Source organism: Procambarus clarkii, chromosome 8 (genome assembly GCF_040958095.1).
Source record: "Procambarus clarkii isolate CNS0578487 chromosome 8, FALCON_Pclarkii_2.0, whole genome shotgun sequence".
NCBI classification, from domain to species: domain Eukaryota; kingdom Metazoa; phylum Arthropoda; class Malacostraca; order Decapoda; family Cambaridae; genus Procambarus; species Procambarus clarkii.
The window spans coordinates 18,997,437-19,024,508 of NC_091157.1; the positions used below are offsets into that span (position 1 = coordinate 18,997,437).

Consider the following 27,072-nt stretch of genomic DNA (forward strand, 5'->3'; position numbering starts at 1 on the left):
AGGGTTTTCAAGTTTTTAAAGTGTGACGAAAAGCTTGAGTGTGGCTTAAACGCCATGGTGAGCAGACGTGTATTGAGGAGGGGAAGGGGTTTCACTCTGGGCTGACATTCCCAAACTAGCGAATTGGCTTGTTGGCCGCAACCTGATGCGGCAGGCCACGAGCAGCCTGTGAATCATTCTGTGTCGAGGTGTAGTACATAATAGTTCTCCTGCATTCCTCCACTCAAGCGGAAGGAGTCCGTTAGATTCAAATGTCAATTGTCATACTGACTATGGCCTTGTCTCCTCCACGATCTGTGATGTGTTGGAGATCAAGCAGGTGGGATTGGTTGATTTTCAAATGCTTAGATGGAGGTGTGACATTTGCTAACAGTGCAAATATTTTCTGAGTTTGTGAGCAAGTAGGATTATGACCTTAACAGTCTGCTTAACGGGGAAATGGTCGCGGTGCAAGTGGTTAATTTGAGTAAGACGATTGAGTATATTTCTGTCAGGATTCCGCCCTTTGGAAATGATGACTGGGACTATTGCTAGCATACTGGCACGCACTATACAAAAATGGACAATGGTTGTCTAAATGAGCATACTTTTGGTGCAGCCAAAAAGAATTTTCCGTGGTACTAGAACAGTGAAAATGGAACTTAACCGAAATATTCCTTCATCAGTGTTAGCGGCGGATCACAACACTAACTCTTTGTACAATGGACAGCCGAGAACTTACTCTAAGTGTGGGTATGTGGTTTACTATGCTGCTGCTGCCGGCCAAGTGGAGGCGGCAGACTGAATTAAACATTTTCATGAGAATGACTTCCCTTCATTACAAAGGGAACAGTGTACCTGACCCTGGCCGACCTGTTGCAAGTACTGTGGTTCACGGTGACCCGACTCTGGCAGTGTCAGTCCTGGTTACTCCTGCAGGGGCCAGTACACCCCTTCGGAAAGTGACCCGTGTACAGGTCTGTCCCACTTGATAAGGAAAGTGTATAAGGTGGATGGTGGTCAAAGAAACAAACATCAATCATTTATTAGAGACGTGTGAAGGACATAGACGCTAAATTAAAATTCAGTGAAAAGGTCGAAGCTGTGACTGAAGAGGAGGTTGGCCTGGAAGAGGGTAACGAGGAGCTGCTCAACCGGTGCGAGCAAGAAACACTTAAACCTGTGTGTGTGGGAGCCTCTTAATGTTGACAAAGATAATTGCGTGGTTGGTCGTTGTAGAAGAGAGTTAAGGGCCGCTGGGGAGAATATGAAAATTAAAATTAGAAAAAGAGACTTAAAATATTGCCCTTTGATGATTATGGTTCAGAGGACAGACAAACAATTGTAATGACACAGATCCGGGAGTGACGGATAAGGTGTAGTGTATTTTTCTATTGTTCCCTTGGTGTAGATTGTATTCTCAGTAATTGTTTGTTATAATATAACTTTGTATAACAGACGTTACTATGTTTTAGGCGTCAATGTGAGTATTTAAGGGGTGGCAGTAGCCAGGTTGTGTCATGCATACAGTGAACCCTGTGTGGGTCCTGGTGGTGGTTTGTATGTCTGGCAACCCTTGTGTTCCTTCGTGTGTAGTTTGTGGTGCTGTGTTTTTGTGCGATGCGTGTTTCTTTGCTTATATGTAAGTATTGTAAAAGTATAAATTCTTCAATATATGTTAAGTGATCAATGATTTTTGGTTATTGTAGCTTTGCTGTTCAGACTGCTATGTTTTCCTAATAGTTCGAACGCTGTGTTTGAGAATTAGAGCTCACGTGACTTGTGGTTCTCGTTCTAGCAAGGCCTGTAATTATGCTCGTATTTCCTGCTGCAATTTGTGCAAGTGCATTGTGTTATAAGTTTAGTGACTCAAATTGTTCATTTCTGCCCCCAACGCTATGAGTGTTAGTGGTTTTACAAGACTGTAAAAAATACCAATATTATGTAATCTCACAACGGCGTTGTATTTTCTTGTAAACCAATTATTATTATTATTATTATGGTTATTAATATTAGTATTATTTCCAGTGTTCTGTTATTTATTGTGAGTGTTTCCCGTACTTTTCTTCTTTAATAAGTGATTTGTGGTGTCAGTGATTTGTGGGTATTTCTAACATTTTGTGCCAAGCTGAACTTGTTTAGCGTGAGAGTGTTGTCTAACTGCCTGGTTGTCGTGTTTGTGTGTGTAACTGTTATGAGCTCTGTTACTCAGGTTCGTGTTCTTGATTATTGTCATGTTTTGCTCAGATCATTTTGATGTTGCTCAATGTACGTTTGTGCTCCTGGTAGGTTCTGTGTGATCTATGTATCTGGAATCATGTTTGTGTTTATTGTTTTATTAAAGATATAGTTTTTTTTATAAACAAAGAGGAAAAAAAGGTGAGTGCTGTGGTGCGTGTGACGTAAGTACGGAAAGTTTATCTGATTTTTTCTGATAGATGCAAGAAACAGGCATTTTCGTCAAAGTGATTTACTGGGACTGGGTGTTATAAAGTTAATGTCTGAGTGCGTACAGTTCAGATATAATGTTTTAAAGAGTGCAGGTAACTTAATTATTCGATCCTTGTCTGGCAACGTCCTAAAAGTGTACTGAAGTTATGATTGAGTTGTGTGTGAGACACCAGGGCAGAAGACGCCGCTACTGCTGTCCGTGGCCAAGTGTTGACTCGGGATAGTGTAGTGATGTACAGGAAATATTAGACCAGGACAAAACTTAACTTCTGATGGAAGACTTAGTGCGCGTTGGTGCCTCTAATTCTTCGTGCAGTGTTCCTAGTCTTGTGGCGAAATATTACGACGTCTCACTAAATGTGTTTACGAGCGTGACGTCAGCAGTGTTGCGTCAACCACTGGGCCCCGCCTCACCTCCCTGGACGAGGTACACCAGCGCTCTCCTCCTCCAAGACAAAGTTAGTAACACCTCGGTGCTCAAGCGTCATATTTACCTGCGCACCTTACATGTATGGATTAAAATATTGATATTCATGCGGTATATGACGATTTTTAATGTATATAAACAAATCCAAAATGATAGAAATAATTAGTTTTCTTGCCATTTCAGGTACATTCTTTTTAGCTCATCGTGTGACAGGAATCCACCAAGTTTTAAGGTACGTAATAATTTCCCTGTTTCCGTAGAGAGCCTAGGGTACGTGAGGGTGAGAAAGGGTGAGAAGAGAGTCCTTTCAGTTTTCGATGCCTGAAATGAGACATTTTTGTTTCATTTCGAGACTGTGGCGAAGCTACGAAGATCACAGAATAAAGAGTGGGCTACACGACTGCTGGAAAGCTTTTACCAAGAAAGCGAGATAAGTTTACTTAACATCGTCATCTGAGGAATGTAGAGTTTACAAGTGTTTAAAAAAAACAGTGTTGCGGGTTTCCAAGTAAATACCATAGATTTTAACCGTGTAAATTCAAGACAAATCAGAGTATCTAATTGATTGATTGACGAAGATTAAACCACCCAAGAGGTGACACGTGCATGAATAACCCGTAAATAAGTATCGGATACAGCGGTGACTTATGCATCTGGCTGGGTAGTGACGGGGACGGGTCTTGGCAGACAGCGCTAGTCAGAATAAATCTAGGATTGGCACCAACTGAAGTTATTGATAAATTGAAGAACGTTTCAGAAACTATTGGAGTTGGTGACCCAAAACCAGTTGAACGATAGAAAGCTCCAAACCTTGTGGGAAATGACCACGATAGAACGACTAAAAGACGACGATCTGAGGTAGATTGAGTGACGAGGCGCCAGACCCAACTCCAGACTCATCAACCATACCCAGTGAAGGTGGTACAGAGTGAATGGGTGCAGAGGGTTGGGTTACACTTGGGTTTGGAGCCATTAAGAGTTTTGGATTTTTAACTCGGGCTTCTGGCAATCAAGATGAAATCAATTACATCTTGAGTCCCCTATGTCTTGAGTACCTTACGTCATGAATATCCTAAGAACCCCCAAATCTGGAAAATCTTACATCTAGAGTACCTTGGGTTCAAGAATGTGGTGTACTGTGCAAAGAATGTGGTGTAGTCATGAACGTCGTGTACAGTGCCAAGAATGTGATGTACAGTGCCAAAAATGCGGGTGTATAGTGCCAAGAATGCGATATACTGTGACATGAATATAGTGTACAGTGACAAGTGTGTTATACAGATTGTTGAGCTGCTTGGTGGCAGAAATGAAATGAATTGAAGTATGGAATCCCCTATCATACTCCCCAGAGAAGCGAAAGCCATCAGCTGAAGCTCAACCCCACCGCAGACATGCTTATGTTTTCTCAAGTGTGCAGGCGGTCAGGAGACAGTATTCTAGAGACATTGGATATAAATATTAAGGTTTTGGTAGCGAGGAGGGGGGGGGGAGGGGGAAAGTGTAGGGAAGGGGAAACTGTAGGGAGGGGGAAGTGTAGGGAGTAGGGAGGAATGCAGGAGGTAGGGAGGGAAAGGAAAGGAAGGGAGACAGACGTGTGGGAATAAGGAGGAGAATGGTGATGACGGCAATTAAGTTAAAACTTTAAATGAAAAGTTTAAAACATTTTCTCTCACTTCTCCTCCCCCCCCCCCCCCCACCTCTCTCTCTCTCTCACACACACATTCTATCTTCATCACTGCATCTACTCCCCTCCCTCCTTCCTTATCTATGTTTCTCCACCTAGTTGGAGAAACATTATTATTATAAGTTATTCCCCTCTGCCTGTTTCCGGCTCCCAGCATCCACCACCTCCCGGGAGATGGGTCTCTGTTGCCCACACAGGAAGAGCATCAATTTCCAGTTGACTGACAATGAGAGGTGGGACCAAAGAGTTAAAGCTCAACCCCCGCCAGCACAATTTGGTGAAATCATGGGCTCCATGCAACCCTTGATATAATGTAGGGAAGCGACTGCCCTTAATGCTATTGAGGGTAAATGGGGATTTACCTTAAGAATACTATACATTATAGGGTTTCCTACCATCCCTCCAACCATAACACATGGCCACATTGGCCAGTTGTCCCATGATACCAGGGGGGCCCCACGATACTAGGGGCTGCCTCTTGCTGCCATATTATTTATGAGACATCTCTTGGCAGAATGGATAATTGCTCGACTTTGCCCCATCAAAGTCAAGGATTCGGTCCCTTTCAAATTATATTCAGCATCTAATTTATTTGTGTATACCTATCTCAGGGTAATCCTGCGTTCTAGCGGACTGGCGGGGGACCGTGGGTAGGGGCCTCTTGAGCCCAACACCAGGGTAGGCGCACCAGGTGCCCATCACCTGGGTAGGGAACTACCCAGGCTCATATTGACGACGGAGCCAGGACTTACGTACCAACTTTTGTCCGGAGTCAAACCAAATCAACAACTTGACTCGTAAAAGGTTATACATAAACAATGGACTTTACACCAAATATCCGTTCATTACTTGATAGAGAAAGTCATATTGATAGCGCAACCCGATTTAATATTACAAAGCACCTCATTAAGGGCCTGTATATGGAGGATGCTGCTTCTCTGGGCGTTCATCCCGTGGTGTTGGGGTCGTCATGGTGCGGTTCCCACACTTATCTCCGCCGTTACCATGGCGATGTCATTGTGTCTAAGATGCTTAAGGTTCTCTGAGGGTTTGAACTTGCGTCTCGGGCATCCCAATGGTTTGTTTTATTTGTAACTTGCGTGTGTGTACTTTTTGATACCCTCCATGGACAGTGGGTGTATGGGGTGCATGCGTGTGTATGGAGGGTTTTATGAAGGTGTATCGGGTCTGTATAGGGTGTGTGATCTATGTATGTGACAGTGGCAGAGATATGAAAATGACTCATAAGCGCAGGTATGTGTACAGAGGTGCAAATGCGGAGAGACATGTATGGAGGCCCATGTGTAAAGATAAAACACACACACACACACACACACACACACACAGTGCCTGTTAATTGACGGTTGAGAGGCGGGACCAAAGAGCCAGAGCTCAACCCCTGCAAGCACAACTAGGTGAGTACACACACACACACACACACACACACACACACACACACACACACACACACACACACACATTGAGGGGGATGGATGGGGGCTATCCAGGGAAGGGGCAACCAGCATGGGAGTACATCATTAAGAAGACGGTCCCTGGCAGGACAGGATGGAGAGTGAAGAATTCGAGTTGCAGAAGATCTTGAGAGGCATTAAAATCGAGATGGCAGTAAATGAGGTGGAAATCAGCCGCCGTATTAGGCCATACAACTGTAACAAAAAAGACCTGTCCGGGTACAGTTCTTTAACGAAGAGGCAGTAAATTACATATTGTAACTCAAACATTTACTCATGGGTACCAATGACTATTACAACGTGTATATTGGTAGATATATGACAAAAGACGAGCAGATAGCCAACAGGGCGAGTCCACCTGCACGACACAATTCTACCCATTCGAGCATAGTTACCTACCCCACCCCACCCCACCCTTGCTACCCACCCTACAACTGCTTCCCAGGTCACACCTTCCCCAAATCAGCCCTCGCATCCCTTGCTCCTGCTTATCTCCCCAACAACTCCCCAGTCCCCCTCTGACCCTATTGCATTCAATTCCATCTGCTTCATCCCACATTTCAAGGACCCCCACATCCTCTCAACCCCCAAAACCCACCCAGCCCTCACCCCTCCTCTGCCCCCCTTCTTCCATGTGACCCCCCTCCTCTTGCGACAGGGTCACATGGACCCCCCTGAAGGGGACAGGGGACCCCCCCCCCACCTCTTCCTCCATTTCCCTCTTCCCTCCTTTTGCCCCAATGCCCACACCTACGCCTGAGTTCCCCCTGACTAATACAACCTCTCTCCCACTCTCACTATCAATGCTCCATCCTCCCCTCACCCTCCAATATCCTTCTACCTCACCCCCCTATATCCTTCTCCCTCTCAACCTCTATCTGACTCTGAGCCTTACGCTACCTCTCAACCCCCCTATGACTCTCAGATTCTCCCTAATTTTCAGACCCAGTATGCCCTTTCCTTCATTCTCCAGAGCTACCTACCCAAACCTTATTACCCCAGACCTTCCTACCTACCTTCCCAGGTGCCCAGACCACATTTGCCCTCCAAGCACCACCCTCCCCCCCAGACAATTCACCTCCCAGACCCCCAGAAAAACTGTGAACTCTGGTACCAGAGTTCCCAAGAAGAGTCTCAAGGTTTGGTACACCAATGCTGATGGGGTATCTAATAAAGCAGAAGAGATAAAAAAAAAGAGTGAGGCAGATACTGACATAGCTGCAATAGTGGAAACTAAAATAGATGGCATGATCTCGGATGCAATCTTTCCAGAGGGTTACCATGTGACAAGAAAAGAGAGGACACAGAGACGGAGGGGGAGTGGCACTCCTAATAAAGCGGAAATGGAAGTTTTAAGACCTGAGAAATCAGGGTACCAATGAGAGCACAAGCTCCATACATGGAACTCTGACAGCAGATAGGAGGAAGATTGCGATCATGGTAATCTACAATCCCCCACCAAACAGTGAAAGCGTCTGGCAGGAGTATGATGACAACAACATGGCACGCATAGATGAACTGCAGAAGGCAGCAACACTAGCCCACAGAATGAGAGCGAAACAACTGCTGGTCATGGGGGCCCCTAAATCATGGAGAGATAAATTGGAAATCAAGGAATCCCCATGGAGGGGAAGAAGCGTGGGGAGCAAAGTTAGTGGATGTTATAGACAGGAATTTCCTAACACAACATGTAAAGATAGACACAAGGGAAAGAGAAGATACACAGAGCCTATTAGACCTGACTTTCACCCAGAATATAGAATTCATCGAGAATTTGGAACATGAATCCCCCTTCCCATCCGGCTCGTTGGCGCCGTGAGGGGGCTTAGTGGACGGCTGCTGGAGTGTGATGCTCCGTGGGACAGTCCTCTGAACCTTTTATGGCCTTGCACTCCTGCTGCTGTCTTCTCTAATTGCGCCGTATCGCTTTTCCTTTTCCTTTTGTTTCGTTTTTCTCCTCTCTCTTCTCCTATCTGCTTTTCGTTACCTGCCAACCTTTTGCTTGTTTTGGTTATTCCTTTGGACTTCTTCTATTTTGACACCCGGGTGCTTGAGGAGGCATACTCTTGCACCCGTAGAACTGTAGTACTGACGTCTCGAGCGAGGGGAACCTTTTATTGTCAATCCCTTTTTCGTCGCTGAACCCGATCTCGACGGAATGATGGTTCTAAAGGTGGCGTTCGTGGGGCGTATGCTCACGACACACCCCTGGGGGGCCCCGGCATGATCGGCAATAACTTCCTGTTGGGTGCCCTGCCTCTAATTGTGGCTCCATGGTGGGTATGGGGGCACATTCGTGGATGAATTTTTCTTTGTCTATATGTCGTTGAATGTTTCTGTTGTACCCTCTCAGGCTCGTGGCGTGGGCGACCAAGCCCCTGAGTCGGCCTGTATTGGAAGATCGGGCTCTGTAGCGCTCGCTGCATTGGGCCCCGACCTTGCTCCTCCTTTGACCGTCCTGACTTCTTCCCCCAGCTCCCCTCCCTCCTCTGTGGTTGGGTCGAGCCTCAAGCCCCCAATTATGACCACTTCGTCCCCTGGTGCGGCTAAGTCTCTTGTGACTACTGCGCCTTTTGACCCCTCTCTCTCTCTGGGGGTTCTCAACACCGTAAGCGCTACGGCAGCATTTGCTCGTTTCCTTCCTGTACTGATGCGTATCAGGCCTTGTTGGGGTCCTGCTTCGTGGGCTAAATACTTTGATCTCCTCCCTCTTGATTCTGCGTCTCCTGACGATTTCTCCCTTTACCGGCATCTCGTTGATTCCGTGGATGCGTTTGTTACCTTAAAGCCCACTCGTCTCGGTACACGTGTCGTTGCTGCCCTTCACAGGATGCAGCTTCCCGCTTGGCTGCCTTATCCTGCCTTGGCGAGATCCCTGTTCGGGTCTCAAAGAACGCTCGGTTGAATGCCAGTGTTGGCACTATTCTCCTCCCGCCCCATGTTGCAACCGGTGTTCGGAATCTGCAGGACGTCCATGATGACATTCGGCATATCCTTGATGCTCAAGGCCATTCTGTCCTCCAGGTAAACTCGTTTACTCGTCCCCCTCGTGGTCGTTGCCGTCAACCCCTTCGAGTTGTGAAGATCACCTTTGATGGTAGGACCCTTCCATCCTCTGTCATTCTTGCTTGTGCCAGGTGCTCTGTCCAGGAGTGTATTCCTTCTCCTCGGCTTTGTAACAAGTGCTGGAAGTTTGGGCATGGTGCCCTCTGCTGCTCTGAGACTATCTCTCTGTCCTTTGTGTGGGGGTGATGGTCACTCTAAGTCGGAGTGCACTTCTTCCCAAGATGGGCCTCAACTGCGGTGAGGCCCATCTTACCTTCTCCCGTGCCTGTATCCATTACAAGCGTGAGGCAGCCGTCCTCAACTTGAAGCACCAGGAACGTTTATCTTTTCCCGAGGCGAGGCGCCGGGTTCGCCGGCTCGCGCCTCTTATGCTCACGTGTTGCGCTCTTCCTCTCCTCGTCCTTCCCACCTTCCTCGGACTCACAACCGTTTCCGGGCCTTGCACCCTGATACGCCCACTGCCTTTTCCTTTGTTCCTTTGAGTTCTGTTCCGAAGGGTCCCCCTCCTGGTCCTCTGTCTGGGGTTCCCCTTCTTTCTACCCGGTCTGTCAAGTCTCCTGTGTCTTCTTCCTCGTCTCCCTCCGATCCTCCTTCCCATCCTTCTCCTCCATCTATTGACTCTCCCCGCCGCCTGTCGGTGCTGGCGGATGTCCATCGCTCCCCTAGGTGGCAGTTTGCTAAGGCGGACTGGAACCTATTTACCCTCAGTGCTGCTCTCTCTAGCGTCTCCCTCGTGCTCTCCTCCTTTTTCATGACACTGTCTTCGACGCTGCCCTCCGCTCTATTCCTCGCTCTTCCTCTCGGGGTCCACGGAAGTGCGTTCCCTGGTGGAATGCGGACTGTGCTCGGGCTGTTCGCTGTAAGCGTGTAGCCTGGAAGAGGCACCGCCGTCGGCAGACGGCCGATTCTTTTCTTTTCTTTCGGAAAGCGAGTGCAGTGGCCCGTTGGGCCATCCGTATGGCTAAGCATGAATGTTGGGTAGCTTATGTCTCCACAATTACGTCCGAAACTCCTCTGCCACAGATCTGGAAGCGTATCCGCAAGATAACGGGTAAGTTCGTTCCCGATGTTTCATCAGTCCTTCACCTCCATGGTACTCTTGTGGCGGACCGGTTGCAGGTCGCTTCCGAACTGGGTTCCCACTTTCTTCTGTTAGCTCTAGTCTTCATCTTCCCCAGTCTTTCCTTCTTCGTAAACCTGTCCTTCAGTCTCATCCTTTAGATTTCTGCACTCGTCTTTGGCTTCCCTATAATGATCCCTTCTCTCTCTCTGACCTTCGTTCTGCCCTGGCCCTCTGCGGTTCTACGGCGGCGGGCTCCGATGGTATTCATTGAGATGCTTCGCCCTCTCCCTCCGTGCACGTCTCAGTATTTACTGAGTCTCTATAATCGGATCTGGGAGTCGTCGTCATTCCCTGAGGACTGGCTTGATGCCGTTGTTCTCCCTGTTCGCAAACCGGGGTCTTTGGGTACTTCCCCTAAGGACTTTCGCCCTATTGCCCTCACAAGTTGTGTCTGCAAACTCTTTGAACGTATGGTTAACTTTCGTCTGATGTGGATCCTGGAACACCATCACCTCCTCTCCCCTTCTCAATTTGGTTTCCGCAAGTGCCACAACACGACAGATGTCCTGGTGAACTTAGAGGTCTATATTCGTACTGCTTTTGCTGCGAAGACCTCCGTTGTTGCTGTTCTTTTTGACCTGGACAAGGCTTACGACACCACTTGGCGATATCATATTCTATCCCAACTGTTACGGCCCTCTCGGGTCGCAACCGGGTTCTTACTCTGATGTTGATAGAGGAAGGGTATCCGGCCCCAAGCCAGTAGTGGCTTTCAAGGAATGAGATCCGTAACGCAAGTAAATTAAAGGGGAAGGGAAATAAAGTCAAAACTTAATAATATAATTAACACCTTCACCAATAAATATATATAAGAAGATTACACGGGGGGGGGGGGGGTATAAACACTATTATATACACTGTTGTCTTCTTCTGAAGACTCTGGATCTTCACGGTGCCAAGCTCTTGGTGCTCTCGTGGCCTCACGACGAATCCTTCGAGAATCTTGAGTCTACCCCGGCCACAGGTCAGCCAAAACACAGTTCCACTGGGGGCACCGTCGTGGAGGCCGTCAACCACAAGTCCAGCAGATAGCTGGCAGGTTCCAAATCAGCGACGCTGGTTAGGCCACTCCACGAGCGATACTAGGGTCGCGCCCTAGTCAGGAGCCTCGTGTGATACCACAGATCACTCTCCTTTCCACAACACCCCAGTGGTTAAGTGTCTCCACCAGTCAGTCCCGGGTATGACAATCCTTCAACTGCCGCTTTCACAGGCAGGGTAACACCACAGTGTTCATCCGGGGGGCGACTCACAGCTGCTGCAGCAAAACACTTGGTGACGAGACGGCTGCCTTGGGTAGACTGATCCAGCTTCCATTACAGCAGTCCCAGGTCGACTCTGTAATCAGACACGTCATCAGTAACAGGGACACACAAAAGCACCTCACTTACAGGCTCAGACCCAAACGCCCACCTATCCACTCCATAGATGGCGTTGTCATCTGAGCACCACCTCACCAGAGGTCAGCAGCGGCTGTGTTGTGAGCTGAACAGGACTGGAAACTGGCCCTCGTGGCCAGTACACCTCGTCCTAACCAGGTGTCGTTGTCCATTTGGAGGGGGTTTCGGGAACTGACCGAATGGCGCGGTCGTCACTGCCCCGTGCTCGGACGCTGGATTCGGGTCCGTAACACCAACTTCATTCTTTTGGCTTCCGTGGTCATCTCCCTCTCTTTCTCCGCAGCTTCCTCTCTCGTCGTTCCTTTCGGGTGCGCCTTGGTACCGCTCTCTCTGCTTCTTTTCAGCAATATGAAGGTGTGCCCCAGGGTAGTGTTCTGAGCACTACTCTTTTTCTGGTTGCCCTCAATGGTCTTCTTTCCTCTCTTCCTTCAGGTGTCTTCTCCGCTCTCTATGTCGATGATCTTAACCTTTGCTGTCAGGGTGATGATTCGCCTCTCCTTCAGCGCCGGCTTCAACTTGCAATTGATGCCGTGTCGTCTTGGGGCCACCGATCATTGCTTCAAGTTCTCTACTTCTAAGACTTGTGCCATGACTTTTATTCGGAAACGGGTCATTCTTCGTCCCTCTTTGTCACTTTATCGTCATCCCCTTGAGTACAAAGATTCCGCGAAGCTTTTGGGGTTATTCCTTGACACTCGTTTGTCTTGGTCTCCCCATATCTCTTACCTCCGTGTTGAGTGCTCTAAGGCCCTTACCCTCCTTCAGGTATTGTCCCATACTTCTTGGGGGGGCGGATAGGCGCACTCTCCTTGCTTTCCATTCCTCATTCGTCCTGTCTAAGCTCGATTATGGTTGCACTGCTCACTCGTCTGCTTCTCCTTCTACTCTTTGCCGTCTTGATGCTTTGCACCATACTGGGTTGCTCCTCAGTTCTGGCGCCTTTCGTTCGACTCCCGTCCTTAGCTTGTATGTTGACACTGGCTTCCTGTCTCTCCAGGACCGCCGTGATCGCTACTGTCTTCACTATCTTGCGCGGTCCTTACACCATCCTTCCTCTCGCCTCTGTCATGCTTTAACTTTTACCCCTCCTGCGGATCCTGTTCCTCTTCACCACCTCCCTCTTTCTGTCCGGTTATCTCGCCTACAGGATTCTCTTTCCGTTCGTATTTCTAATGTTTCTCCTCGTGTTTCTTTGCCCCCGTGGAGAGTCCCCCTTCCGCAGTTTTGTACATCCTTGACCCGCATCACTAAAGCTTTTACCCCTCCTACGGTTCTCAAACGCCTTTTCCTTGAGCACTTTTCTTCTCACTCCCGCTCCGTTTCTCTCTTCACCGATGGGTCTAAGTCTGTGGACGGTGTTGGCTACTGTTGTTTTTCCTGATCGCACTTATGTGTCGCTTACCTCTGGAGACTAACATCTTTACAGCGGAGCTTTATGCTATTCTTTATGCTCTTCGTCTCCTGCTTTCTCATTGTCAGTCTTCCATTGTAGTTGTTGTTGACTCTCGTAGTGCCCTCATGGCTTTCGGATTCTTTAATCCGGTTCATCCAGTAGTTGTCGAGATCCAGCATTGGCTGTTTCTTGTTCACAGTAAATTTAAGACGGTTGAGTTTTGTTGGGTAACCAGCCATATTGGTGTGTCTTTAAATGAGCGTGCGGATGCGGCCACCAAGGAAGCTGTCCGTTCTTGTCCCATCTCTCGTAAAGCTATTCTATATTCCGACTTTTACCCAGTTATCCATTCCTCCGTCCTAACCCGTTGGCAGGCTTCTTGGTCGTCTGTTACTGGTAACAAACTACGTATTCTTAAGTGTTGTGTTTCCTCGTGGCCGTCCTCCTACCACTGTAACCGGCGATGGGAAACAGCTCTGGCGAGGTTTCATATTGGCCATACTCGCTTAACCCATGGTCACTTGATGGAGCGCCGCCCTGCTCCTTATTGTCCTAATTGCATTGTCCCTCTTACGGTCGTGCATATCCTTCTTGAATGTCCTGACTTCCAGGACGAGCGTGTGTCTTGCTTTCCGACCACCCCTCATGGTCTACTGTCCCTCAATAGAATTCTTGGTGACTCGGATACTTTTGATATCGTTCGCCTTATGTGTTTTGGTTCTCGTATTGGCATCTTTGGTGATATTTAGCGCCCGCTGATTATTCTGCACATTTGATGATGCTACATAGCCTTCCCGGTTTGGTGCCTTCTTTTGATAATTACTTACTTACTTGGAACATGAATTACTTCTACGGGCCAGTGACCATTGTGTCCTAGTCTTTGACTACATGATGGACTTCAAACTTGTGACTAAAGTACAAGAGGTCTGGGAAAGGAGAGTTGACTACAGAAAAGAGGACTACAGTAGGATAAGGGACTATCTGGGAGAAGTGCAGTGGGAGGAAGAAATTAGAGGAAAACAGTCCAAGATATGATGGACCTAGTCATACGGAAATGCCATGAGGACGAAGAGAGATTTATACCAACAGCAAAGGAAAAAGTAAGAGGGAATATAACATCGCATAGTTAAATACAGTGTCAGGAATCAAAAATGAGAAGCAGGCAGGAGTGGACGAAGTACAGAAGACAAAGGACAGAGGACAACAGGATCAGATGCAATTGAGCTAGGGACGATTATATTAACGTAACAAGAGCATCGGAAAGAAACTGAGAACGATAATGCGTTCAAAGCAAAAAAGCAACCTAAATTACTACACAGCCATACAAGAAGAAAAATGTCGGTGAACGACCAAGTAACAAGACCAAGAAAAACAGAGGGCGGCATATACAAAAAGTGATAAGGAATCTGCGAGGCACTGAATGCCAGTTTCCATGGATTGTTCACGACCGAGCCTGAGCAGCTCCCATTGTTAGAAGAGATTTCCCTAGATAGAGGACTATCAGATATAGAGGTGACAGAAAAGGAGATAATGAAACGGTTGATAACACTGGATGCAACTAAAGTGGTTGAACCAGACAAAGTATCACAGTGGATACTAAAAGAGGCAGCACAGGCCCTCATCGTGTCTCTGGCAAGGATCTTTAATGAATCACTCATGTCGGGAGAATGGCCCAATTGCTGGAAGAGGGCAAATGTTCCGATTTTCAAGAAAGGTGATAGGGAGGAGGCACTTACCTATACACCTGTATCACTGACAAGCATCCTCTGTAAAATACTTGAGAAAATAATTAGGCTAAGACTGGTTGCACACCTAGAGAACGTTAGGCTTGTAAACAAACATCAACATGGGTTCTGGAAAGGGAAATCTTGCCTATCAAGCCTTTTGAAATTCAATGATAATATAACGAGGATAAGGCAGTCCAGAGAAGGTTGGGTAGATTGCATATTTCTGGACTGCCATAAAACCTTTGATACAGTACCAAATATGAGACTGCTATTCAAGCTCGAGAGGCGGGCGGGGGTGAGAGGAAAGGCCCTAGCAGGGATAAGGAACTACCTAACAGGAACAAGACAAAGAGTTACGGTAAGAGGCGAGAAGTCGGACTGGCGAACAGTAACGAGTGGAGTACCACAAGAATCGGTGCTGGGACCAATTCTATTTCTAATATACATTAACGACATGTTTACAGAAGTAGTCCTACATGTCGATGTTCGCTGATGATGCAAAGTTGATGAGATGTGACAGATGAGGACTGTAGGATCCTCCAAGAGGACTTGAACAGGTTGCAGAGATGGTCAGAGAAATGGCTATTGGAGTTCAACATGAGCAAATATAAAGTTATGGAAATGGGATTAGGTGATAGGAGACCAAAGGGACAGTACACAATGAAGGGGAACTGCCTACCTGTGACAATGCGAGAAACAAACCTGGGCATGGACGTAACACCTAATCTATCTCCTGAGGCACATATAAATAGGATAACGACAACAGCATACTCTACACTGGCAAAAGTTAGAACATCATTCAGAAACCTAAGTAAGGAGGCATTTAGGGCGCTTTACACTGCCTACGTGAGCCCAGTCTCAGAGTATGCCGCCTCATCATGGAGTCCCCACCTGAAGAAACACATAAGGAAACTGGAAAAGATTCAGAAGTTTGCAACGAGATTAGTCCCAGCGTTACGAAGGGTGGGATAAGAAGAGCACCTGAGGGAACTGTGCCTTACGACACTAGAAAAAAGGAGGAGGTGGAAAATGACAGGATCGTATAAAAAACTCAAGGGGGGATTGACAGAGTGGACATAGGCGAAATGTTCTCACGGAATAGTAACAGAACGAGGGGGGCATGGGTGGAACCTGGAATCTCAGATGAGTCACAAAGATGTTAGGACGTTTTCTTTTAGTGTGAGAGTAGTGGAAAAAAAGGAATGCACTTAAGGAACAGGTTGTAGAAGCAAATTGTATTCATAATTTTAAAACTAGGTATGATGGGGAAATAGGACCAGAGTCATTGCTGTAAACAACCGATGGCTGGAAAGGCAAGATCAAAGAGTCAATGCTCGATCTTGAAGACACAAAGGGGTGAGTAAAAATAAGTGAGTACTCACACACACACACACACATTAGTACCCAGATGAGCCACAGAGACGTTAGAAAGAATTTTTCAGTGTCAGAGTAGTTAATAAATGGAATGCACTAGGAAGTGATGTGGTGGAGGCTGACTCCATACACAGTTTCAAATGTAGATATGATAGAGCCCAGTAGGCTCAGGAATCTGTACACCAGTTGATTGACAGTTGAGAGGCGGGACCAAAGAGCCAAAGCTCAACCCCCACAAGCACAATTAGGTGAGTACACACACACACACACACACACACACACACACACACACACACACACACACACACGTACACGTACACGTACACACACAAACACACTGACTACAGCTGTCTCCTCATATTATTGATAAGTTACCTTTGATAAGTTACTTGGGTTGAATCCTAATAGCAATTTGTTGGACCATTCATTCAGTCTGTCTAGGTCATCTTGCAGCCTCAAACTATCTTCCTCAATCTTAATCCTCCTCATAGATTTTGCATCATCAGCAAACAATGAGGTTATCTATCTTGAGATGATTTCGGGGCTTTTTTTTAGTGTCCCCGCGGCCGGTCCTCGACCAGGCCTCCCCCCAGGAAGCAGCCCGTGACAGCTGACTAACTCCCAGGTACCTATTTTACTGCTAGGTAATAGGGGCATAGGGTGAAAGAAACTCTTCCCATTGTTTCTCGCCGGCGCCTGGGATCGAACCCAGGACCACAGGATTACAAGTCCGGCGTGTTGTCCACTAGGCAGAGAGGAATGATTCTTTAATATCTGGAAGATCATTTACATATACAGTGGTACCTCGCATAACGATCGCCCCAAAAGACGAACATTTTGGGTTAACGAACGGCCCGATCGGCGTCAAATCGTCCCGTATGACAACGCTGGTTTGAGTAAGTCAACACCACATGGTGGGGGTCACGCTGCTTCTTGCACATTCTTAGACGCCTCCGACGATGCACATAAATTATGTTGTTCTTGTTTAAAGATGCTAATGATGCTGGGATATAAAAGGGTGACTGCTGAGATGTTGCAAAGCATTGACGTGTTTGTAGGAAAAAAGAAATGAAATGTCTGATATACAACAAAAGTCACAAAGGTTCGTTCGGTGTTCGGCAGGTAAGCTGCTCCATTATAACAATCTTTCTTTGTTTCAAATGTGTTCCATTTGTTTTGTATTTGTCATTTACGTCTCAATAATGGAGAAGCCTACCTTACATACACTGAATAAACCATTATGACATTTTCCTTTCTTCAAATGTGTTCAATATTTAATTTTCATTTGTCTTATAGCAAAAGGTTCGTTCGGTGGTCGGCAGGTAGGCTGCTCCATGTTTCTTACATACAAAAAACGTAAATAATAAAAAAAATGAAGAATTTTGAAAATCAGTACAAATGTCAAAAAGGTTCGTTCGGTGGTCTACAGGTCGGCTGCTTCATGTTTCTTTAATAAAAAAAAAACGAATAATAAAAGAACTGTTGAAACAATTTGAAAAATGGACAAATGCCATAAAGGTTCGTTCAGTGTTTGTCGGGTAGGCTGCTCCATTATTGAGACGTAAGTGACAAATACAAAACAAATGGAACACATTTGAAACAAAGAAAGATTGTCATAATGGAGCAACCTACCCAACAACACTGAACGAACCTTTTGTTATAACAAATATGAAAGACAAGGGCTGCTGGCTGGGTTAGTAGTGCGTGAGCAACCATTTGTGGCACACGTGCCTCTGGCTCTCAAACACCTGTCCGACACGGTGTTGAAAGACTGCGCTCAGTCGGTGCAATTCAGACCCTATTGTTTGAAGAACATAAGGGTCATAACATAGATGAAGCTAGGCACAATAAGGGCTTAACACAACGGTCGGATGCCAGTGATACAGCACCTATGAGGATGCTACAGCGAGCGTATCCAGTTGTAGCTCTGAGCCCCACCCTTGCCATCTCGAATTTATATAGATGATACATAGATGAATCGTTTTCTGCGTTCAGTGATGATGCATCTGATACAAGTAGCATAGATGAACAGTGTTAGCGGCTTCCATGGTGGTGGGGTTCATTGATATTTTCAAGAATACCTGAATCTCTTCCTGACTGATGGACACTCTTTGAGGCTAGCTGAATCTCTTCGTGTGTGGGACCTTACAAAGCGATCTTTCCAAGACTACCTTACAAATTGAGCTTTTCCTATAATCGTTTCAATACTACCTTATGCTTTACAAGCTTGGCTACATACCACCTACAAGTACTAAAGCCAAGGGTGCACGCGAGTGCGTTATTTGCAAGCACACAGAACGATGAAACAGGAAACAAAATTTTATCTGTAGCTGGTGCAAGGAGAGCTAAGTCGCGCTGTGTACCATCTTGAGGTTATCTTGAGATGATTTCGGGGCTTTAGTGTCCCCGCGGCCCGGTCCTCGACCAGGCCTCCACCCCCAGGAAGCAGCCCGTGACAGCTGACTAACTCCCAGGTACCTATTTACTGCTAGGTAACAGGGGCATTCAGGGTGAAAGAAACTTTGCCCATTTGTTTCTGCCTCGTGCCAGAATCGAACCCGCGCCACAGAATTAAGAGTCCTGCGCGCTATCCACCAGGCTACGAGGTCCCCACCAGGCTACGAGACCATGGACTACTTCGTTGACTGTTACGCACCTCCAAAGTACTGAGTGTGTAATACAGTGTGTTACTGTGTAAATAGTATGTGAAACTGTATATATTGTAATTTCATTGAATTTTTACCACGTAATATTGTGGCAATAAACATTTATTGTGGACACATTACTGACACATGTATCACAGTTCCATGGAAATTATGAACATTCTACTGTATAAACATTGTAAAGGTCACAAATATGCATCATATACGATAAAAGAAACAAATAAAACCGCTTTGGAAATGCATAGAAAAAATATTTGAAAATATATTTGTGGCAACACGCGGTGCTTGAATGGCCTGCGCTACCGTGTCTGGGAGCTTCACACACAGGGCGACCAGGCCCAGATGACGTCACAGCGCACCTTGTCCACACTCTCACAGCCAAAGAAAGTGGAATTTGGTAATTATTTTTACATAGACATGTTCAGGGACGGTAATTTATCATTTTGCAAAGAAAAATGATATTTTGGGGATCATTTGATGTCATGCACACTGGGGGAATTTCACAATAAACACAGTGCATCACATTGGTTACATGGGGGACACTCGTTTTGTATGACGTCCGTTTCACATGACGAACATGGAACGGATTAAATTCGTTATGCGAGGTACCACTGTATAAGAAACAGCATGGGTCCAAGGACTGAACCCTGTGGGACTCCACTGGTGACGTCTCGCAATCTGAGACCTCACCCCTCACAGTGACTCGCTATCTTCTGTTACTTAGGTACTGCCTTATCCAATGGAGTACCTTCCCTTTCACTCCTGCCTGCATCTCCAGCTTTCACACTAGTCTCTGGTGTGGCACTGTGTCAAAGGCTTCCTGGCAGTGCAAAAATATGTTGCCTGCCCATCACTCTTTCTTGTCTGATGCTTGTTGCCTGATCGTAGAATTCAATTAATCCTGTGAGGCATGAATTGCCATCCGGAAGCTTAAGGGATCCCCTGCAGTTTATACCCCTTCCATCAACCACTTCTATACTCCCCATTACACCCTATCCCACACCACCCTTACCATTGACCCTTCTCACTGTCCCATCTTTACATCATCATTTCACTCCATTACTAATCATCGTTCCCACCGCTTCTTCTCCTCGCCCCCATCACCCTTCCCATCCTCCACTCCAACGACAGAAGGGGCGGTGATGGGACTAGCCGGCTGCAAGAGAAAATCTTCTCGCAAAGAACCCAGACCATCTTTTGTGAGTTGCTGGAAATATCATTTCACATTTCTAAACAAATAAATATCTCTAGAATTATGGGTTCAGGGTTGAATCATAAGGATTCTGAGCCTTCCCTGTTTTTGTTAAAAAAAAGGTGGAGTAATCCCAGTCCATAAAATTAGAGATTTCACTAATGTTTACAACTATGGCCTGTAAACGTGATTAATATGATAAACGGACAAGAATTTGTAAACCCCATGTTGGGTTTTGTTGTTCTTCGTAAAGGTCTTTGACGTTAATTAACTTGAATAACTACTTTTTTTCTTCAACCCTGCCAATTAACACTAGCGCTCCAGTGGGGAGTATATGCCTGGTCCACTCCTCTCTCACATATACCTGTCTATAAGTGATGAAAGTAGTGAAGTTGAGGACTAGAACCGCATTAGCCCATTAGCCCCCCCCCCCCTCCCCCCCCCCGCTCAGGTGGTGCACTGGTGTCTAGTCCTCAAAGGTTCTGGGGGTTCCCCAGGGTGTGCGTGTGTGCTGTTTGGCCGCTCGGCACTTGACACTCAGTAGAATCATGTTGGAGTGGGGCAGCGGCATGTGGGGCTATGTGGGTCATGTAGGGTAAGTATAGGAACAGGTGATCAATAGTAGTAGAGGAATATGTATGAGTAAGTGATCTAGATATATATATTATATATATATATATATATATATATATAATATATAATATATATATATATATATATATATATATATATATATATATATATATATATAATATAAAGTTAAATAAGAGTATGAAGGATATGTTGAGGAAGGAAGGCCCCCCTACCCTGACAAAGTTATGTTCAGGAGGGAGGGCCCCCCGTACCCCTGACAAAGTTATGTTCAGGAGGGAGGGCCCCCCGTACCCCTGACAAAGTTATGTTCAGGAGGGAGGGCCCCCCGTACCCCTGACAAAGTTATGTTCAGGAGGGAGGGCCCCCCGTACCCCTGACAAAGTTATGTTCAGGAGGGAGGGCCCCCCGTACCCCTGACAAAGTTATGTTCAGGAGGGAGGGCCCCCCGTACCCCTGACAAAGTTATGTTCAGGAGGGAGGGCCCCCCGTACCCCTGACAAAGTTATGTTCAGGAGGGAGGGCCCCCCGTACCCCTGACAAAGTTATGTTCAGGAGGGAGGGCCCCCCGTACCCCTGACAAAGTTATGTTCAGGAGGGAGGGCCCCCCGTACCCCTGACAAAGTTATGTTCAGGAGGGAGGGCCCCCCGTACCCCTGACAAAGTTATGTTCAGGAGGGAGGGCCCCCCGTACCCCTGACAAAGTTATGTTCAGGAGGGAGGGCCCCCCGTACCCCTGACAAAGTTATGTTCAGGAGGGAGGGCCCCCCTACCCTGAATGAGTAGTAGACCAAGCTCTTAAGATGGGTGGTTAGGGGTATGGCATGTAAAGGAGGGGATAGGGGAAGAGAAGGGAAGGGAGAAGGCGGTAGCTTTCGTCTGATAGTGGGGTCTCATTCTTTTCTTAGACACGGTCTGTTTTATGTAGGAAAAAAACGTATAACTTTCTCACCTAATTCTGTTTGTGTCGCTGGTGTTCAATGACGGTGACTAGTTTTCACGTCAGACAGGCCTGTGTTGGCGGTAGAGCGTCTCAGCAGCAAATGGAGTGTTAATGAGCCGTAAATGTGTTTTTCTGTAAACAGTGTGGGTGGGTCTCTCCCACACCTTGTTTGCTTGCTTGCTTGCTTCCAGAGCGGTACATAGCAGTATTACATGTTTGTCCACATAGACATGAGGTTCTCACCACATACCAGCAGACCACATAGGAGCTGTGAGCTGTACTAGGAACAGTGTACCTGCATGTCGCCAGCCCCTGGTGTGTGAGCTTTGACGCCCCACGCTTGAGTGGCCTGTGTTTGCGTTAAGGTGGTAGGGTCATATGTCGCACAGAACCCCCCCCCCCCCCTCCCCTCACCCATCAATCTTAATAGTTTTTCGAAGTCTGCAGGGGGAGTCTGGCAGATGTTCTCCCCGCCAGGGTTGCCATACCACTGCTGTTTACGTTTTAGGACTGGCAATGTTGTTATCAGGAGCAGGCCGCACCTGTCATCATCAATCACTTCTCAATTGACCGGGTTCGTTTCCTCTACACACACACACACACACACACACACACACACACACACACACACACACAAATGCAAGGTTAGTTCGCTGCGAGTCTTCATTCGCTACACACCATACCGCTCCTCATCATGGAAAGACGAACTTTAACAGCCTGCATGAAATGCGGGGTGTTGTATATACGGTCATCAAGTCAATGCTGTCGTCTAGAATGTGAGAGCTGCGCAAAACCACCCCTAAGCCATTACATCAAATGCAAGCAATGTCAGAAGATTTTCTGTGATAACCGTGAGTGTTATTCTTATTTATTATTCCACAGTTCATTTATTGCAACCACAGGTGAAATATATTGTGTAAACTATTCGCTCTTATAGTGTGAGAATATTCACTTACCCAGACACTTAAATATGTTTCTTTTTTCAGTTTCAGTTTACAAAACAGTGAACTGTCCATACTGTACACCACCGACCCCTCGAGGTGGGCAGCGTCGGAATGAAGCTTCACATAAATGTAAGCTTAATATATATACTTCTCCTACCTGTATTACATTTTCATCATCATCCACTTGTAAGCAAACACCTGCATAATAATATCTTCCCAATACACCCATGCTGAATATCATTGTTCCATTTCAGGTTATAATCCTTACCTCAATCGACGGAGGCGACAGACAGACGTTATCGAGTCATTATCCCATCTGCTCCACACTCTGCTAAGGAGAGATAATGTCACTCACGACCATCCGCCAGCCCTTTAAGGAGGGCAACAGATGGAGGGCTGCGAGTCATTATCCCGCCCAGTTAACACAACGTTAAGGACTCATAGCCACAGACCTGTTCAGCCCCCACACCAGGACACAAGTAAGTTAATACTGACTTATTTCAGTCTATTTCCTAAGCATATTAATTCCCACTAGACTGTTCCCTCACCTTCTTTATATATATATATATATATATATATATATATATATATATATATATATATATATATATAATATATATATATATATATATATATATATTTATATATATATATTTATATATTTATATATATATATTTATATATATATATATATATATTTATATATATATATTTATATATATATATTTATATATATATATATATATATTTATATATATATATATATATATACATATATATATATGTCGTACCTAGTAGCCAGAATGCACTTTTCGGCCTACTATGCAAGGCCCGATTTGCCTAATAAGCCAAGTTTTCCTGAATTATTATATTTTCTCTATTTTTTTCTTATTAAATGATAAAGCTACTCATTTCATTATGTATGAGGTAAATTTTTTTTCATTGGAGTTAAAATTAACGTAGATATATGACCGAACCTAACCAACCCTACCTAACCTAACCTATCTCTATAGGTTAGGTTCGGTTAGGTAGCCGAAAAAGTTAGGTTAGGTAGGTTAGGTAGTCGAAAAACAAATAATTCATGAAAACTTGGCTTATTAGGCAAATTGGGCCTTGCATTCTTTCTAGAGATAATGTTTTTCTATTTTTTACAGATTTTACACCGGTGTGCATAGACTTGGTATCCAGCAGCGGTGAGAGTGACAGTGAGACAGATACAAACAGCAGCTGTGCCAGCAGTGACAGGTCAGCGGAGTCGACATTAGCAATAGTCGCCTCGCATCCCCCACCTCGCGGGGTGGGAGTGGAGCGTTCTCGTGCCCACTCATTTCCCCATTCCTCTCCCAGTCCTGTACCTCAATCTACCAGCAGCAGTGGATGTACTATCACCAGCAGCAGCAGCAGCAGTGAAAGCAGTAACGTTTACAGCGTCAAAATCCATAAGAACAACAACAACACAGTGAAAAGTGAGAATAACCGTGACTCGGATGACGGCTCACCTGACCTTCGCTCGTTATCGTCTGACAATTCTGATTGGATAGCACGATCAGGCATAGCAGCTGACAGCCCAGCCTTGCCCATTTATGCCAGGGGGGAACTCTCACCACCACCAACAACTCCCCGTAGCCCTTCCCCATCTCCCCCACCACCGCTAACCCCTTCTCCCCCCACCTGCGTTAGAAATTCAACCTCGGCTGCTGGATCGAATTGATAACTTTAATGGTGGTTGTTCGCCTTTCATTCTCCATACCAGACCTTGTTAACACCTCCCCGGGGCTCTGAGAACAGAGATATTTTTTCATTGATGAGATTCGATCCCTTTTCTCTCCTCATCATCCCTCCCTCCTAATTTACTCAGACATCACACTACTTGTGCACAATTTAAATGTATAACAAGACGGAGAGGAAGAGGAGGACCCAGTCGATCCCATAAATAAAGATGGGTTCCCCATATGAGGTGAGGGGCGAACAGTAACTCGAGAGGAACTAGATATGCTTATTAATTTTTGGTGTGACGAATTGACAGAAAAAATATCCCAATACCTGGAAGAGAAGGAGGGGTCCAATGTCTTGGTTGAGAGGCTCACAGGTTTTTACACTGTGTTCAGATTGAACACCCTATAAGATTAGGCTCGCATGTAGACTCTCCTGAAGGTTTATGGGGGGATAAAACTGGTTTTCAATCCAGCAGGGGAGGCCGATATATGCATTATGCAGTGCGTTGCGGCTTATAAATGTTTAGCTAAGGGGATGCACATAGACAATATCCGCGCTAGATCTGCGAATGCTAATTGGTGTCTCAGACATATTAATAGGCCAGCAGATGTTAATTCTGTAATAACATTTGAGGACATCACTAAGGTAGAGAAAATTAATAGTCAGTATATTCATCTATTCACTAGAAAGAGATGAAAATGTAAGACGTCAATGACACTACATTACACTAGCTAGGAAGGGAAGAGGAGGATATACAGATGTCATACCATTGCTGATGCTGGAAGCTCTACTCTTAGTACTAATGAAAGGTTTTAACCAATATGAATGTAATATGCGCAGCAATCCAGATCGCATCCCAAGTCATTACAGCTTTTGTCATTGTTGTTTGATATTACTCCCAGCAGATCGCATGCAGGCTCATGAAAGTACATATAAAGTACATCGGACTCTCATATTTTACCCAACAGAGAGGAAGATTACTTTCCGGAACTACGGACGGGGATATGGTCCTAGTCACATGTGCTTCTATGACTTCGAGTGCATGTTAGACCACTCTAACCCTAAAGGGATGATAGAATCAAGTCACAGTGCAGTAGCGTATGCGTACATCATCATTGACAGACAGATGAATATTGTTGAGAATGGCACCTATTTAGGTAAGGATGCGGTTAATCACTTTGTAACCACGCTCAGCATCATAGGCTAGAATCAAGAAGGGGCTAGTATCCTATGGTCTCCATATGTCCCAGCAACAGCAGGTCATGTATGAGACAAAAACAGTCTGTGAACTCGGTGACGAACCTTTTAACGGGGACGATGTAACCAAAGTTGGGCATCACGACCACACAATAAGATTCCATAATTATAAAGCAGCTTACTGTGATAGATGTAATTTGCAGTGTATAAAATCAAACAAGTTCCTATTTACTTTTTCTCACAACGCCTCCTACGATTTAGGAGTAATCCTGAACGAGATGAAAGATAGACCAGGGACTGAAATAGATATATTAACTGGGGATGGATTTAAATTTATGAAAGTTGATGTGAAAAATTTAAGATTTTTAGCTTGAAATCGTCGCGGTGTAGGGCTTAATACCCAACGCCGTGGGAATTTACTCGGTTGTAACTAATGCAACATATAGGAGTAAGAGCTTTTCAGATAATCCTTTACATCGGCTAGAGTTATACTCGAGTTAATTTATTTGGAGGCCTTATACAGCCTCTGTACCCCTCCAATCCCCCCGCTAGACGAGGGGTCATTATATATTCGTTCCAATATATCTTTCTTGCTCACCATTGGTAAACTATCTCATAGGGCGGTTCGTGAACAATATTACCGCGTAATGATATAATTGAGGGAGTGTTTGAGCCCAGTTCTACTAGTAAATAGTCATAGGGAGCCGGTCGGCCGAGCGGACAGCACGCTGGACTTGTGATCCTGTGGTTCTGGGTTCAATCCCAGGCGCCGGCGAGAAACAATGGGCAGAGTTTCTTTCACCCTATGCCCCTGTTACCTAACAGTAAAATAGGTACCTGGGTGTTAGTCAGCTGTCACGGGCTGCTTCCTGGGGGTGGAGGCCTGGTCGAGGACCGGGCCGCGGGGACACTAAAGCCCCGAAATCATCTCAAGATAACCTCAAGATAGGGATGGCTAATAATTTTCTTATATAACTGTACAAATTTCTTTGAATCCTGTTTCCCAAATATTTGTCTTCCTAGTGTATCAAATTGTGAGAGGTCTCTTGATTTAACCAATATGAAATGAGAAGCATTTAAACTAATATTCCTCGAATATTTACCACGAAAAAATATATTTTGAGTTATCAATATGACGGAAACCATGAAATGTCGCCCCCAAGTAAACATGTCCTTTACGATTTTTGAATCCGCGCATGTACTGCGACATGTACAGATCTTTCCTTGCACAATACATTTAGGTCTCGACACAAATCTGATTAAAGTGTTTGTTTCAAGAGTGTGCTGAAACGAGTCATGTGAGAGTTTCTCTTGAAGGTGGTATGGTACACCATTACACTTACAAGTGTGCTCCCCATCTTGAGTGGTGAGAATTATATTAACCATGTGAGGCACGATTTACCATCTCTGAACCCATGGTGGTGGCATGCTCTTCTCCCGTAATTACACACACAAATCACAATAGCGTAATGCATCCACAAGGGCCGTGACGAGGATTCGAACCTGCGTCCGAGAGCATCCCAGACGCTGCCTTAGTCGACTGTGCTACGACATGGTATAAAAACTGTAACCAGAAATTCTACTGAATTTACTTGGATCCTGCAGCCTCTCCGAGACACAAACCAGGGTTTTACACAACTCCCCCCATGCACTCGAGCCATGTCAATAGGCCGTTCTACTTCTTCGCCCTTACTTCATTACACACAGAAATTACAATAACTTGATGCATC

At 45.8% G+C, this 27,072-nt stretch overlaps 1 protein-coding gene across 3 annotated transcripts; it reads left to right on the plus strand.

The window, feature by feature from the left end:
* The first annotated feature begins 94 nt into the window (after window positions 1-94).
* Window positions 95-25,564, plus strand: LOC138361751 (dentin sialophosphoprotein-like). Of its 3 annotated transcripts, none has more exons than XM_069320908.1 (6): window positions 95-319; window positions 2,418-2,888; window positions 3,041-3,089; window positions 22,472-22,558; window positions 22,684-22,908; window positions 23,584-25,564. In XM_069320908.1, the coding sequence occupies exons 5-6, from the start codon at window positions 22,818-22,820 to the stop codon at window positions 24,138-24,140; spliced, it is 648 nt and encodes a 215-aa protein (XP_069177009.1). In that variant the 5' UTR covers window positions 95-319; window positions 2,418-2,888; window positions 3,041-3,089; window positions 22,472-22,558; window positions 22,684-22,817; the 3' UTR covers window positions 24,141-25,564. The 3 variants fall into 3 exon arrangements, with proteins under 3 accessions (XP_069177009.1, XP_069177013.1, XP_069177014.1); XM_069320912.1 differs by having other exon boundaries at window positions 2,523-2,888; XM_069320913.1 differs by having other exon boundaries at window positions 2,565-2,888.
* Window positions 25,565-27,072: the final 1,508 nt, after the last annotated feature.

What these genes read in the sequence shown, in the direction of transcription:
- LOC138361751 (XM_069320908.1), top strand. Translation starts at nt 22,818, where the DNA reads ATGGAGGGCTGCGAGTCATTATCCCGCCCAGTTAACACAACGTTAAGG. An exon ending in GCCCCCACACCAGGACACAA is followed by an intron (nt 22,909 to 23,583) that starts GTAAGTTAATAC and finishes TATTTTTTACAG; the next exon opens with ATTTTACACCGGTGTGCATA.